General features: G+C 37.3%; 2 protein-coding genes across 2 annotated transcripts; both read right to left on the bottom strand.

Annotated features, from left to right (window-relative positions):
- Positions 1 to 1,817: 1,817 nt before the first annotated feature.
- Positions 1,818 to 2,138, bottom strand: LOC104089547 (uncharacterized). The gene has a single exon (XM_009594475.2). The coding sequence runs from the start codon at positions 2,136 to 2,138 to the stop codon at positions 1,818 to 1,820; it is 321 nt and encodes a 106-aa protein (XP_009592770.2).
- Positions 2,139 to 8,210: 6,072 nt separating this feature from the next.
- LOC104094994 (F-box/LRR-repeat protein At5g02910-like) lies at positions 8,211 to 9,073 on the bottom strand. Its single transcript, XM_070193888.1, has 2 exons — positions 8,778 to 9,073; positions 8,211 to 8,703 (listed from the first exon to the last, which is right to left on the bottom strand). Exons 1-2 carry the CDS (start codon positions 9,071 to 9,073, stop codon positions 8,211 to 8,213), a joined length of 789 nt encoding a protein of 262 aa, XP_070049989.1.
- Positions 9,074 to 15,311: the final 6,238 nt, after the last annotated feature.

The following is a 15,311-nucleotide window of genomic DNA, read 5'->3' as shown; positions in this document are numbered from 1 at the left end:
TTACAACTCATAAGATATGTCCAGGTTGACCTACTAAAGTCATCAACTATGGTAAGAAAATATTTGTAATTGTCATGTGTGACTGTGTGGTATGGCCCCCAGAGGTCTATGTGTAATAGTTCAAAAACATTGGTAGATGATGTATTTTTCTGTGGAAATGGTAATCTTGTTTGTCTGGCCATAGGGAAAATTGAACATAAGAATGGTTGTTTGGGTGCAAAGTTTACAGGTATAGATGATATTCCCCTCATTTTCACAAAAGGCACATGGCCCAATCTGTTGTGCCATAAATAGTCAACACAATTTCCATAAGATGAAGAATTAGAAAAGGATCCACACACATTAGTAGGACAAGAAGATGTACAAGAACCTTTCTTATTGCTTGAGAGTGGAACATTTACAGATGATGATGAAAGACAATTAGCAGGACAAGTTTCCAAGTTGTCATTATTTACAGTGAGTGATTTATGTGGTTGTGCATTGTTCGGATTGCCAGTAGAAGCAGAACATGAATTTGAAATGAGAAAAGTGGGGACAGTAGCTGAACTAAGGAACTGACATTTTGAGCAGAGGAAGTACAGACCATTCCTTACTCTACCAATCTCCAGAGGCCTCTTCATTGAAGGGGCCTGTAAAATGCATGAAGTATCAGAAAATTGGACAATTGTCTTAAGGTATGATGTTAAACAATGAACTGAGATCAAATTAAACTTAAAACTGGGGACAAACAACACTTTGTGTAAGGTCAGCTTAGGGCTAAGGACTGCATCACCAATTTCTGTCACTCTAACTTTGTATCCATTTGGTAAGGTTACTAGGAAAGGATAAGGTAGAATTCTAATGTTGGTTAATAGGGCTTTGTTATAGGATATATGATTAGAAGCTCCGGAGTCTAAAATCCAATATTCAGCAGATGATTTGAAGCATTTACATGAAAGATTACCAATGATTTCTTTATGATTAGAGCAAGCCAATATACCTGCAAAGTTTGCTGCCCTACTAGTGATGTTATTTGAGACTTCAATTGCACTTCCACCATGGAAGTTCTCTAACAGATGTAGTAACTGATTATATTGCTCCTTTGTCAGGTTTTGAATTCCCATGCTTTGATTTCTAGCACCAACTTCACTGCATCCTCCAGGAACTATCCCTTCAAGTCCTCTATGCACACTTGCAGCGGATGCCACACTTTTTCCTTTAGTGAATTTGAAGTTCTGGGGAAATCCGTGTAGTTTGTAGCATTTATCTTTAGTGTGCCCTTGTTTCTTGCAGTAGTCACAAAACAAGCGTGACCTGTTGGATGGATAACTGCCTCTATATGAGCTGTTTCCTATAGTGTTCCTCTGTTGAGCATAATTTGTCCTAAAAACTGGATTTGCAAGACCACTGACATTCATTGAAGCAGACTCCATCATCAGATGGTTACTTGGCCTAACTTCCCTTTGTTTTTCTTCCTGGATCAGGATAGAAAAGGCTTGTGCAATACTGGACAACGGATTCATCATCAAAATGCTTCCTCTCACAACTGTGTAGACCTCGTTTAAACCCATTAGAAACCTAATTAGCCTTCTGTCTTGTTCAGCCTTATGCATATTTGCCTTGGCACCACAAGTACACTGGCACTTACATTGTGCATGTGCATTCAATGGGTTTAACTCTTCCCAAAGCTTCTTCATTTTTGTATAATATCCTGTAATGTCTAGGGTTCCCTGACTTAGGTCGTTAATTTCCCTTTCAAGCTGGTACAATTTCGCTCCATTCGTCTGATCGTACCTATCCTCCAGTTCCTGCCACAATTCCTTGGCATCGACCACATACTATAAGCTATCTGCCAAATCCTTGGAAAGTGAGTTGAGAATCCACGATGTGACCATATCGTCGCATCTCTCCCACTGCTCAAATGTCGGATGGCCGGAATCTGGCTTCTTATATTTTCCGGTGATGAAACCGACCTTATTCTTCACTGAGAGACCTCTGAGGACGCCTCTTCTCCAGGATCTATAACCAGTTCCGTCAAATACCACCGGCACTAATGTCGATCCGGCACTCTCTGAAGGATGCATGTACAAGGGATTGGTCGAATCTAATGTATCTTTGTTTGTATTAGTTGAATCCGAAGTATCGTCATCTACCGCCATGATACAAGATGAATTAATCGACAAATTTGAAAAACTGTGGGTGAAAATTAGGGTTTCCCAATTTGACTTACAACTTCAAAACAAACAAAGATTAGTGATGAAAGAGATGAGCCAGCTCTGATACCATGTGGAAATCAAAGACTCAGACGCGAGCAGAAACCACCATTGATGTGGCAGTCGGAGCTCGCAGAGAACGAACGAGAGAGAAAAAGAGAAGATGGTGGAAACTTCTGGAGAGAGAAAACCGATTCTTTCATAAAGAGAAAAGTGAAAAGTATATCTGTATTGTACTGTACATATACGCACACTATGTTTTGGCTAATTACAAAAATACCCTCAACTACTAATTACAAAATATTCTCAACTACATAAATACAGATACAGTTACAATACACAATACTCTCAATAGTATTAACTAGTCAACAGAAAATGTGGACTTTGACAATCACAAAATTATATTTAGCAGGGAGACCCTTACAGTACATAAAATTGGGGGAAACAGAAATGATTTATTAAAAAATAAAATTTAGTTTGAACCTAAAGGGCCCATTAAATGCTAGTTCGCTCAAATGGAGTGCCACTATCTAGCTGATTTTATTTTTTCGAAATCTTGTTATCTGCTTAGGTTCAAAGTTTGACAAGAAAACATGAGAAGACACATGTGCTCAGGAAAATGGGGATATACATTTTCTCTCTGTGTACAGTGCTATCATACCAGCTACATCTCTTTGGTCATCAAGGTTTGTAACTTGTAACTGGTTGCATATCTGACCCAAGGAATCATAATTTGATCTACATCACTAATTTTGAAGAAGTGGCAATAAGCAAATATTATCCATCACCAGTTGGTTTAAATAAAATATCGACCACGACTAGGAAGGAAAAGATTATTCATTTAAATGTCCTCATTAAATGAACCAGGAATGAGATTCCACTGTGTCAAGCAAAGAGTGAACATCAACAAGGGACAAAAGGAATGGCTACATGACTTGCAATAAAGCAAAGCCTTCCTCTAAAACAATGAGGCCTTTTTTCTTTGGGTTAGAACTTATTCTTCCTCTATCCTATTGGCTTAATTTTCATAAAACTATTTAACAAAATCACAGTCAGTGTATTTGTTTTGTAATGTGCTTAAAGAATTTCAGTTTCATTCCAATATTTTACAAAAAAATTCTAATTTTTCCATAAAATTATTAATGTTACAAATTCATGCTGAAAAGAACTGCAAATGGTTGTATCCTTTCTTTTCTTTTGGCTTCTCACTTGTCTCTGTTCCATTTTCTCTACTTCAGTATAGCCTTATTAAAAGTTCTACTCTTGTAAGAACTTGCAGCATCCAAGCTAAACCGATAGAAGAAACCAATATTTAACCTCTCATCCTCGACCAAAACCGTATGAATTAAATAGGAAATTGAATCAAACGCTAATTTATCAAGTTCGCGACATTTAGTTAACAGAATTATCACCCCCACCCCACAACACATTCAAAAACTGAGGTTGATCGGCTTGCTCTTGTTAGTCTCGTCAATATTGCTGTATTTGTAAATAATAATTCTGAAAAATATAAGTTATCGTAATGAAACAGTAATTAATTCGAGCCCATTGAATTCACAGTGTTTTCTTAAGAAATTTAATCCCCTCCTAGTACCCAAGGTTATGGATTATTTCCTCCCAGGATAGAACGAATCACACACTGGTGTAGCGGTACTTCAAACCCCAGTGTTTCAGCGAACACAAAGTTCGTAGCAAATCACACTTACAGTTACTTTGTTTGAAGTTAAAATAATACAGAACAAAGGAGTAGAAACTCAGAAAATCGTATGGAAATGCTGAAAGGAAGGAGTGCAATGTATAGCCAAAGTTGAGCGTTTTCGTTTTCAGTTTTTGTGTTGTGTGTCTTTCTTCAACAGCTGCTGCACATATTTATAGCAGTCAGCTTTGAAGATAAACGACCCTCCACCCTCCATGGTGGAGCATGCACAAGCTTGTTTGTGGAGAAAGCACTTGGCCATGGTGGGAAGAGCATTAGGCCTGCTATTACAGCTGGTGGTCAATACACGGATTGGAACATATCTGTTACAAATGCGGATAATCTTACGTTAATATTTACTATTAACAAATAAATTTGGTCCAAAAAATTAATCAATCAATCGATCATTTGACCGAATCCAAATCCGAATCCGAATCCGAATCCGAATTCGAAGCCGAAGCCGAGCCGAGCGAGCGACGACGACGACGGCGCGAGGCTTGCTTTCTTCTTAACTCTTTAAGAGCTACAAGAAGAGCAATTATATATATACCCACCAAAAAAAATTTCCTCTTCCAATATGGGACAATGTCTCATTGTCAAGAGAGGGAAACTTAAAATTTTACTCAAAAATTTTATTTTTCCCTCCATTTCCCATTCACCCTCATTTTAAGACTATTTCATCTTAAATAAAAAACCTCAACAATCCCCCACATGAATGGGGAATGGCTATATCATGGAAGTATGCATGAAAAAACTGTGTGATTTGCAAGTAATGATTAATCGCATCTGGATAAGTAGGTTTCCCTTTGAACTTTCCATAGTGAACTTATGTCGGATATACTCGGTCAATCGGTAGATTTGATATCTTTGAACCGTCGATCTTTGGTGTATACATAGACAACCATAAGTCATACAATCAACCCTTAATCGTCTTTGGTTCTCATTGTTGTGTTCGTTTCAGCCATGAATACCGCCTGGTTTCATAAGTGCGTAGAGAACTGGCCTTACAAAGTTCTCCTTGAAGCGGCTAACACTTCACACTTACATAGGTGATTCTCAAACGTGTCATCCTGTAGATACACTATTTGATATACCCCGTATCAAATTTAGAAATCATTAAAAAGCCTTAATGCTTTATCCTTGGTACTGAACATTGTCTCATCACGAGAACAGACTAAAATTTTATTTGACAATGTTGAACCGTCATTAATGACTTTGTTTGATCTCCTTGAACCTAGATCTTGGGATCTCCAGTCTTCTAGGTAGAGTTACCGCCACAATGACTTGTTCTCGGCCATAGCCCCATTCCCTTTGATGATTTCTCAACTACCTCTCTAGTTAGGCCTTTTGTAAGTGGATCCGACACATTATCACTTGACTTTACATAGTCAATCGTGATGATTCCTCTAGAGAGTAATTGCCTAACGGTTTTATCTCTTCATCGTATATGACGAGATTTACCGTTATACATAACACTCCCAGCCCTTCCAATTGCCGCTTGACTATCACAATGTATGCATATTGGTGCCAACGGTTTGGGCCAAAATGGAATGTCTTCCAAGAAATTCCGGAGCCATTCAGCTTCTTCACCGGCTTTATCTAAGGCTATGAATTCAGCCTCCATTGTAGAGCGGGCAATACATGTTTGTTTGGACGACTTCCAAGATACCGCTCCTCCACCAATAGTGAATACATATCCACTCGTGGACTTAGAATCAGTTGAACCGGTGATCCAATTTGCATCATAGTATCCCTCAATCACCGCAGGGAATTTACTGTAGTGCAAGTCAAAGTTCTGGGTATGTTCTAAATATCCCAAAACTCGTTTCATTGCCATCCAATGAAATTGGCCTGGATTGCTCGTATATCGACTCAGTTTACTTATAGCACAAGCTATATCTGGTCGTGTACAATTCATGATATACATTAAGCATCCCAACACACGAGCATAATCCAATTGTGATATGCTTTGGCCTTTATTCTTTGCTAATGCAAGATTTACGTCAATTGGAGTCTTTGCAACTTTAAAGCCCAAGTGCTTGAATTTTTCAAGTACTGTCTTAATATAATGAGATTGTGACAATGCCAAACCTTGAGGAGTCTTATGGATCTTAATTCCCAGAATTAAATCAGCAACTCCCAAGTCTTTCATATCAAACTTGCTATTGAGCATACGCTTAGTAGCATTTATGTTGGCAATGTCATTACTCATTATCAGCATATCATCCACATATAGGCAAACAATGACTATGTGATTTGGAACATTTTTAATGTACACACATTTATCACATTCATTTATCTTAAAACCATTTGACAACATTGTTTGGTCAAATTTCGCATGCCATTGTTTGGGTGCTTGTTTTAGTCCGTAAAGAGACTTAACAAGTCTACATACCTTCTTTTCTTTACCTGGAACCACAAACCCTTCAGGTTGTTCCATGTAAATTTCTTCCTCCAACTCTCCATTTAAGAAGGCCGTCTTAACATCCATTTGATGAATTTCAAGACCATACACTGCAGCTAATGCTACTAACATCCGTATGGACGTAATTCTTGTAACTGGAGAGTATGTATCAAAGTAGTCTAGACCTTCTCGTTGTCTATACCCTTTGACTACGAGCCTTGCCTTGAATTTATCAATAGTGCCATCATCTTTGATTTTTCTCTTAAAAATCTATTTAGAACCCAAAGGTTTATTTCCAGGAGGAAGATCAACCAATTCTCATGTATGGTTGTTCAATATGGATTCTATTTTATTATTGACTGCCTCTTTCTAAAACAATGATTCAGAAGAAGTCATAGCTTCTTTAAATGTTTGAGGCTCATTCTCCAATAAGAAAGTCACAAAATCTGGTCCAAATGAAGTAGACGTTCTTTGACGTTTACTACGTCTTGGATCCTCCTGATTACATATACTTTCTTTTGTTTCTTCCCGAGGTCGTTTAGATCCTTCACCAAACGACTCACATTCCTTTTTATACGGATATATATTTTCAAAGAACTCAGCATTATCTGATTCTATAACCGTATTATTATGAATGTCAGGATTTTCTGATTTATGAACCAGAAATCGATATGCTTTACTATTTGTCGCATATCCTATGAAAACACAATCAACGGTTTTCGGTCCTATCTTTACCCTTTTGGGTTTAGGAACTTGCACTTTTGCCAAACACCCCCACACTTTAAAATAATTCAAGTTGGGCTTCCTTCCTTTCCATTTTTCATATGGAATGGATTGTGTTTTGCTATGGGGCACTCGATTTAATATTCGATTAGCCGTAAGAATGGCTTCCCCCCACAAGTTCTGTGGCAAACCAGAACTTATCAACAACGCGTTCATCATCTCCTTTAATGTGCGATTCTTTCTTTCCGCAATCCCATTAGATTGGGGCGTGTAAGGGGTTGTTGTTTGATAAATAATTCCATATTCTAAACATATTTCTTCAAAAGGAGATTCATATTTACCACCCCTATCACTTCTTATCATTTTTTCTTTCTTGTTATGTTGCGTTTCAACTTCATTTTTGTATTGCTTGAATGCGTCTATTGCTTCATCTTTACTATTCAGTAAGTAAACATAGCAATATCGAGTACCATCGTCAATAAAAGTTATGAAATACTTCTTTCCACCGCGAGATGGTATTGACTTCATGTCACAAATATATGTGGAGCATGCACTAGCTTGTTTGTGGAGCAAGCACTTGGCCATGGTGGGAAGAGCATTAGGCGGTTGCTATTGCAGCTGGTGGTCAATACACGGATTGGAACATATCCGTTACAAATGCGGATAATCTTACGTTAATTTGAATCCGAAGCCGAAGCCGAAGCCGAGCCGAGCGAGCGACGACGGCGGCGGCGTGAGGCTTGCTTTCTTCTTAACTCTTTAAGAGCTACAAGAAGAGCAATTATATATATACCCACCAAAAATCTTTTCCTCTTCCAATATGGGACAATGTCTCATTGTCAAGAGGAAGAAACTTAAAATTTTACTCAAAAATTTCATTTTCCCTCCATTTCCCATTCACCATCATTTTAAGACTATTTCATCTTAAATAAAAAACCTCTAACAGCTCTGACTTGACATGCAAAATAGGGAAACTCAATAGGTCATCCATATTAATATAGCTAGAAACAGCTGGCCACATTCGGACAGTAAACTGACCTCGATATACCAGGATGGGACGATTAGCTCATTAGCACAACGTAAGCTTACCAAGTGATCTTTCACTATGGTTTTGTCAATTAGTTCATCCAATCTAAAGCTATCGTAGAAGTAGAAAGTAAGATTGGCATGGATCAAAGATGACAGGTCCCCCAGCCTAATTTCCATATAGGTGAAATCCCCCAAAAATCTTCAAATGTCGAACATATGGAGCAACAACTTCTAAGAAACAATCACCTCCAGATGAATCCCAATCTCCCTTAGGATGTCCGTGATTGATCAACTGCAGTCTCCTACACTTAGGAGAAGTTATATGCAAACGATGAAAACCACAAAATTCTTGTAGCTCCAAAGCTTCCAGCTGGGGGCAACTTGATATTATTTGTTCAATATGTTCATCCCGGAGAAACAAATGTGTTAGCGTTAAACTCTTTAGGGATGTCCAATTTAGTGTACAATCTTCTGATATTCTGCAACACGTGCAACTTAGTTTTAGAACTGATGAGCTGCTGCAGAGAACTTGCGGCAAGATATAGGATTCTTGATCATAATACCAAATATCCAGGTCAATATCCTCCACTTTGTTCTTCAAAGCAATTTCAAGCCATTCGTCAAGTTTAGAATTATAAGACATACCACTGTGATATATCCTAAAAATAGACTGAACTTCTTAATGTTAGAGCAGTTAAGCAGAGGTAGTACATTGTCCATGAAGGAAATGAACTTGTTCACTGCCAAGCTATCAGAACAATTGATATTCCTGCTGCCAAAGATGAGGTTGTCGATAGAGGTCCAGAGGTATTGCCAACGTTTAGAGAGAATAGTTGTTCTGAAGGCATCTTTTACGGGCATTAGAGAAAGAATTTGGACAATTAGAGAGTCAGGTAACTGACTGATCCAATCAATTCCAGTTACTGCGCATCCTTTCTGATTCTTCTTTGTTTTCTGAGGTGGATTTTCATGGCCTTTACAGTCTCCATCGTTACCAGAACTGCCAGGGCACTGGTCTTGCTCGCCCATGGTTGTCATTCCTTGAGAGACCTATACACTAATCCGCTCCTGTACCGTTGTTTAGTGTTGAGAGAGAAGACATACTATGCAGCAGTTAGGGCTAAGAAGGGGGGAAATGATCGGTCAATACTGAGAATTGCGGGTCGAGTTTTTAGTAGTTTCCTATTCCGTCGAAATCAGTCCCATAGTTAGTCTTTGTTTAGTTTTAGCCCACAGCGTTGTGTTATGCCACACTATAGATGGAGGCAATCATGGGGGCAAGGAATTGTTTAGGGCTCGTTTGGATTAAGAAAAGTTATGCAATGATTAATTATGTAAAAGTTAGTTATATAAGAATTATTAATAATATAGTAGCAATTTATAAAGCTAGGATTATAATGAGAGATTAGCAAGGCATGAATTGTAATATGAGTATTAGTAATGCAGTGATCATTTCTAAAACAATATTTAGTTTTATATATCACATAGGTATTACTAATATACGATTTATAATTAAAATATTTGTTTTCTTAAAAGAAAATAAGTTTTCTTTAAAAATATTACGAGATTATTTTTGGTTATGTTTGTCATTTTAATCCATGTAATACAAATAATTGCATTCTTATTTTACAATCTGTTCCGTATAAAATAATATATAGATTCCAACATAGCTTATGCAAATATTATTTATGAGGAAAATAAAATAGATTCGTATTGATCATTGTTAGTTTTTATGTGGAGATTAAAACTCCTTAAATTCCAATTAATCATTGTATAACTTTATGTTGATTTTTATGTGGAGATTATATCTCCTAAAATCCAAGCCAAACGGCTTCTCAGTGCATGGGGTGAAAGATAAAGGGAAGGAAAACGGAAAACACCAAGGGCTTATGGTCATGGAGTTTATTCATATGAGTTTCTTGTTCCTATGAATAGATACTTATAACGTATGTAAACTAACTTTGTTCTAAGAAAAAAATTTACGGTATTTATCCTTTTCATAGGTAAAGGAGGATAGTCAAGCTGATTCACGAGGATAGTTTAACTAAGCTCGAAGCTGATACTTAGCGGTGTAGAGACAATGTCTTTGTTGAGGTTTTTGTTTTTAAGATGAAATAGTCTTAAAATGAGAGTGAATGGGAAATGGAGGGAAAATAAAATTTTTGAGTAAAATTTTAAGTTTTCCCCTCTTGACAATGAGACATTGTCCCATATTGGAAGAGGAAGAGATTTTTGATGGGTATATATATAATTGCTCTTCTTGTAGCTCTTAAAGAGTTAAGAAGAAAGCAAGCCTCGCGCCGTCGTCGTCGTCGCTCGGCTCGACTTCGGTCAAACGATTGATTGATTAATTTTTTGGACCAAATTTATTTGTTAATAGTAAATATTAACGTAAGATTATCCGCATTTGTAATGGATATGTTCCAATACGTGTATTGACCACCAGCTGTAATAGCAGGCCTAATGCTCTTCCCACCATGGCCAAGTGCTTGCTCCACAAACAAGCTAGTGCATGCTCCACCATGGAGGGTGGAGGGTCGTTTATCTTCAAAGCTGACTGCTATAAATATGTGCAGCAGCTGTTGAAGAAAGACACACAATACACAAGACCAACAAATTGAAAATCGCTCAACAGATTTGGCTATACATTGCACTCCTTCCTCTCAGCATTTCCATACGATTTTTTGAGTTTCTACAACTTCGTTCTGCATTATTTTAACTTCAAACAAAGCAACTGTAAGTGTGATTTGCTACCGAACTTTGTGTTCGCTGAAACACTGGGGTTTGAAGTACCGCTACACCAGTGTGTGATTCGTTCTATCCTGGGAGGAAATAATCCATTACCTTGGGTACTAGGAGGGGATTAAATTCCTTAAGGAAACACTGTGAATTCAGTGGGCTCGAATTAATTACTGTTTCATTACGATAACTTATATTTTGCAGAATTATTATTTACAAATACAGCAATATTGGCGGAACTAACAATCTTAAGGAATTTAATATTTATTTCTGTATTTATGTTATTCTTATTATTCTGCAAACTAAAACCTTTGTGGTTTTGTGTATTCCCGTTTTGGAGAGTAAAGCCTTCGTGGCATTTTGTTGGAGATTAAAATCTACGTGATTTTTACTCCAGTTTTAAAACGTTTATTAAACGTTTGTTTGTGTCATTCTTTTACAGAAAAAATGACGACTGAAAGCGAAAACCAAGCTGTTCCGATGGTGACTGCCACGCATTGACAAGCCGAACACCGGCGTTGGCACCGGCAGAAAAACCCGGAAAATTTTTCGGGATTGATTTCAAGCGCTGGCAGCAGAAGATGTTCTTCTACTTAACTACGTTATGTCTACAGAAGTTCATCAAGGAAGATGTTCCTGATCTGCCAGATAAAACTCCAGAGAATGAACGCTTTCTCGGGGTAGGGCCCCGCCATACCAAACAATACACGTCTAAATCATACTGACCAAACAAGCAACTCCAGAGCAAATGGAGCGCACCAACATTTTTCGCTGATCTGATGGCCTACTTGGAGGACTCTCGACCTGTCTATAGGAACCTGCGGGCATGAAACGCAGTGTCCCTGGGCAAAAGGGACGTCAGTACGAATAATGTACCAAGTATGTAAGGCACATAAATAAGTACATAACTGACATGGAAGAAATATAGAGTAAATGACTCAACCTGTAAGTCTGGATAACTCTGTAAATCATGAAATAATTATAGTGTCATGCATATGCGTATGAATGTCATGTCGTGCATAGGTACATGTTTCATAACATCATCAGGCCTCTGAGGGCATCCCATCATATCATCTCGGCCACTGTGGGCAAAATTATCAACGTATACCAGTTGATCAGGTGGTGTTGTGTATATAACGTCGTAACCTTTTCCCATATCCCATATACATATAATATACGCGTATATAACGCCTTCTGGTCATAGGTCAATGTACATGTATAAATGCATAAAATGCATAAGAAATACGTTAATAAGATTTCTCGAATATCATAAAATCCATATGCCTTTCGGACAAACTTTATCAAATACGTATTTTTCTGAGACCCATGAACAGAGGATATAATAATAATAATTCACATGGAGAATCAAGAATATAGACACCCCTAGTATTTCTATGAATAGAGTCATTTTATGAAAGTTGCGTATTTTGCTCGTTTCGTTTGTATCGTACAGATCATGCCAAAAAAAAAAAAGGAATAGCCTTAACATACCTGGAGTAGAGAAAAATCCGTATGATATTCTTGAAAAATATTGCACCGTACTCCTTTAGAACCGCAAAATTTTACATTGCTACGGTTTTAACAATTCTCGTTGGAATTGTTTGGTTGCAAGAAGTTTGGTTAAAATCTTTTAAGAATTGCTTGAAGATGCTATGAAATCTCCCGTTTTGAATGGAATATTGAAGCAACTACGTTGCTAAGATGATAAACTTTGGTTGAATTCTTATTAAAGATTCGCTGCTAAACATATGCACTTCCCGTTTCCATTTAATGATTGAAGGGAGGTTATTTCTTTGTCAAATTGAGTGGGCCCTACTTTTTTGGATTACTTGGCCAAATAGTTCTCAAATTTTTCCACCTAACTTTCAAGACTTGCTTGGTCATTATTTAATCCTTACTTGCTGCCACGTTTTTGCCTCTTAGACTTATCCAATCCAAGATCCTAATTAAGTATTCACTAATTATTAATCTCTCACTAAAATTAATAATTATTCGATTATCCACATAATTAAAAATTATCTCAAATTACATAAAATACTACTCACTTTTACTATACTTTATACACCTTACTATCATAGCTGTATGGTACCTTGTATGGTACTAGTCCATAAATACCGGATATTTTAGCTCGGGCCGTATTTTATCCCAATATATCAAACTTCGACGAAATTTATTTTCTTCGATTTGCTTACCCTCTCTCCTTCATGAATATTCTCATCACTTGTTTGAAATAGCATAATATTTGTAACCTCAAAATAATCTCATTTCCGAGCTTTCATCAATTTATTTCTGGCGTACTTCTACGTACGAAAATATGGGGCATAACATCATTCCCCCCCTTTAAAATATTTGTCCTCGAATGTTGAGTGATGTACTTATCATTTTCATAGCATATGTCTTCCGAATACTTTATTACTCTCCTTGCCATCTAGGCAACTGTTCTGTGAATAAATCCAAAGGCCAAGGCATTCCCCCCTTTAAGTCTCTTTCTCACACTATGACTTGTGGTCAGAATCCTTTCAATCTCGTAACTGTTGCTACATTCGGTTATGCAGCATGTACGACCTTTTCCTTATATGTGCGTCAATCTCTAGGCCTCACTTTGGGAACATATACAGAACTTGACAAGATGTCCCTCTGGGCATCTATGGTATACTGAAGTTATTTGGTCGGTATTTTGTTGAACTTATAATATTGCTATATCTTATTTTATAGACCCGGTTATCTATCCGCATAACTTTACTGCATCTAAGTAGGTCATACTATACCATAACTCTTACTTCGATTTATCGTTACTGGGGTCTGCTACCAAACTCCAGGTTACTTTTATTGCTTATCCAATATGTATAAATCTATTCCCTTTAATGCTTCCACACTACTGCTCATCTTACAAATGACGGCCTAATCTCATCTCATACTTTGTGACTTGTATTCATCCATTGTTGATTCATCTCAATATTGATTTATAATCTTTCATTGATAACTTGAAAAGTCTTACGTAACACATTGCCATTAGGGCTTATGCTGTATCGAGGAATATTTGAAGTGATTTTCCTGATCCACTTAGGGGCGATACTGTACTTCAATAATCGTATTTTATAGCATCCCAATGTGATTCACCTTACATTTTTAATTCTATACAATCCATGAAATCCTCTTCAAATCATTACTCAGTCGAAGGCCCAAACATCATCCTTTATCTATCACAATCACACCCTTATTCCACTACTAGGGCAACATTCCATTTTTTTCTAGATATTATTAATCTTAGACTCCTTTCAGTTCATTCATGTTATACTGAACTTTCTATAACTTAGAGAAACCATTAGCTTTCTTATTTTCATAGGCTTAATCCCGAGGACTTATCTATTCTCGTCACCTTCTCACTCGCCCTTTCTCGTTCTTACTCTTGTCATAAAACTTTGTCGCTTTACTATACTTTAGCTTGGGACCTATACACTATTCGCGGCCTTCCTTCAACTTGCTTGCACCATAGATTTCCTTATATTATTCTAGAACAACAAGCGAGACATCACATCGTCTCTAACTCTTCTTTACTCCCTTGACTAGATCTCTCGTTACTTAGAAACCATAGGCTGGAAGGTACGCCACTGACGACGCTGCTATTATTCCTGGATATTGAATCCTAGTGCTTCTAGCCTTCTTTCCAAAGCATGGACTATTCACGATCTTCTGCCTTTGAGTATATTGTACGTTGTTCACCTTTACCTTACTTACCTTAAAATCTCGCATCGTATCTTTTATTTCTTTCATGACCTCCCTTCCACATAGGTATAATTCAAGTCCATAACTTGAATCTCTATTATAATACTTGCACCTCTGGTGCCTATACAATCCGGTGGGAGCTCCATACTGAATTCTTATAAGGCTGGTATTTTTCTAACTGGCTTTATCTTAGAGCCGTTATAGAATATGGTTGTTGTACTATCCCTTTGGTACCTCTGATATTAAGAGTGATCCTGTAATGTTCTCAATCACGATTTCTATAATTTTCTGGGTCCAACAATCAAATTCCTGATTTACTTAGTTGATGTAACACTTTAGTTTCCTCTTCCTTCCGATCATCCTTTATGTAGGCTTAAGCTATCTTTCGATCTGCGGCTCATACCATTTGGTTATTACTTTAGCCTTTCATGGACGCTATGGAAAACCATGATACAATCTTCTAATGATTCAATCCTTTGTCTATGACCTGGACCCAATTCCTTCTTTTAACTTATACCGAAGTCTTCTACAGCTGATCATTAATCAAATAATTCCTTTCGTTCCATTTCAGCTTTCTTCACACGTAAGCAATTGTTTTTCCTGGTCTTTTGCCCCCTTTTTGCGTGCATGCTTAGCTTATCTAAGTTCTCGCGCATGCCGAAATTTTTGTGCAACTCATATGGTCTCGAATATTACTTTTGATTTTACTTCCCGTTCACTAGCCACGGTAGATTCCTCTTTCTTATGGAGGACTTACAATGTTGTTGTGAAATTGTTGTTACAAGACCATTTCCTCTTTAGG

The sequence above is a fragment of the Nicotiana tomentosiformis genome, chromosome 2 (assembly GCF_000390325.3).
Source record: "Nicotiana tomentosiformis chromosome 2, ASM39032v3, whole genome shotgun sequence".
Taxonomy (NCBI): domain Eukaryota; kingdom Viridiplantae; phylum Streptophyta; class Magnoliopsida; order Solanales; family Solanaceae; genus Nicotiana; species Nicotiana tomentosiformis.
Note: the sequence above shows the minus strand (reverse complement) of the source record. Positions and strands in the feature narration are given on the sequence as shown.

Bases quoted from the DNA above. Each gene is read 5' to 3' on its own strand.
- LOC104089547 (XM_009594475.2), bottom strand. From the start codon at position 2,138: ATGGCGGTAGATGACGATACTTCGGATTCAACTAATACAAACAAAGAT.
- LOC104094994 (XM_070193888.1), bottom strand. From the start codon at position 9,073: ATGGGCGAGCAAGACCAGTGCCCTGGCAGTTCTGGTAACGATGGAGAC. The intron at 8,704-8,777 runs GTTCATTTCCTT...GTCTATTTTTAG, and splicing joins GATAGCTTGGCAGTGAACAA to GATATATCACAGTGGTATGT.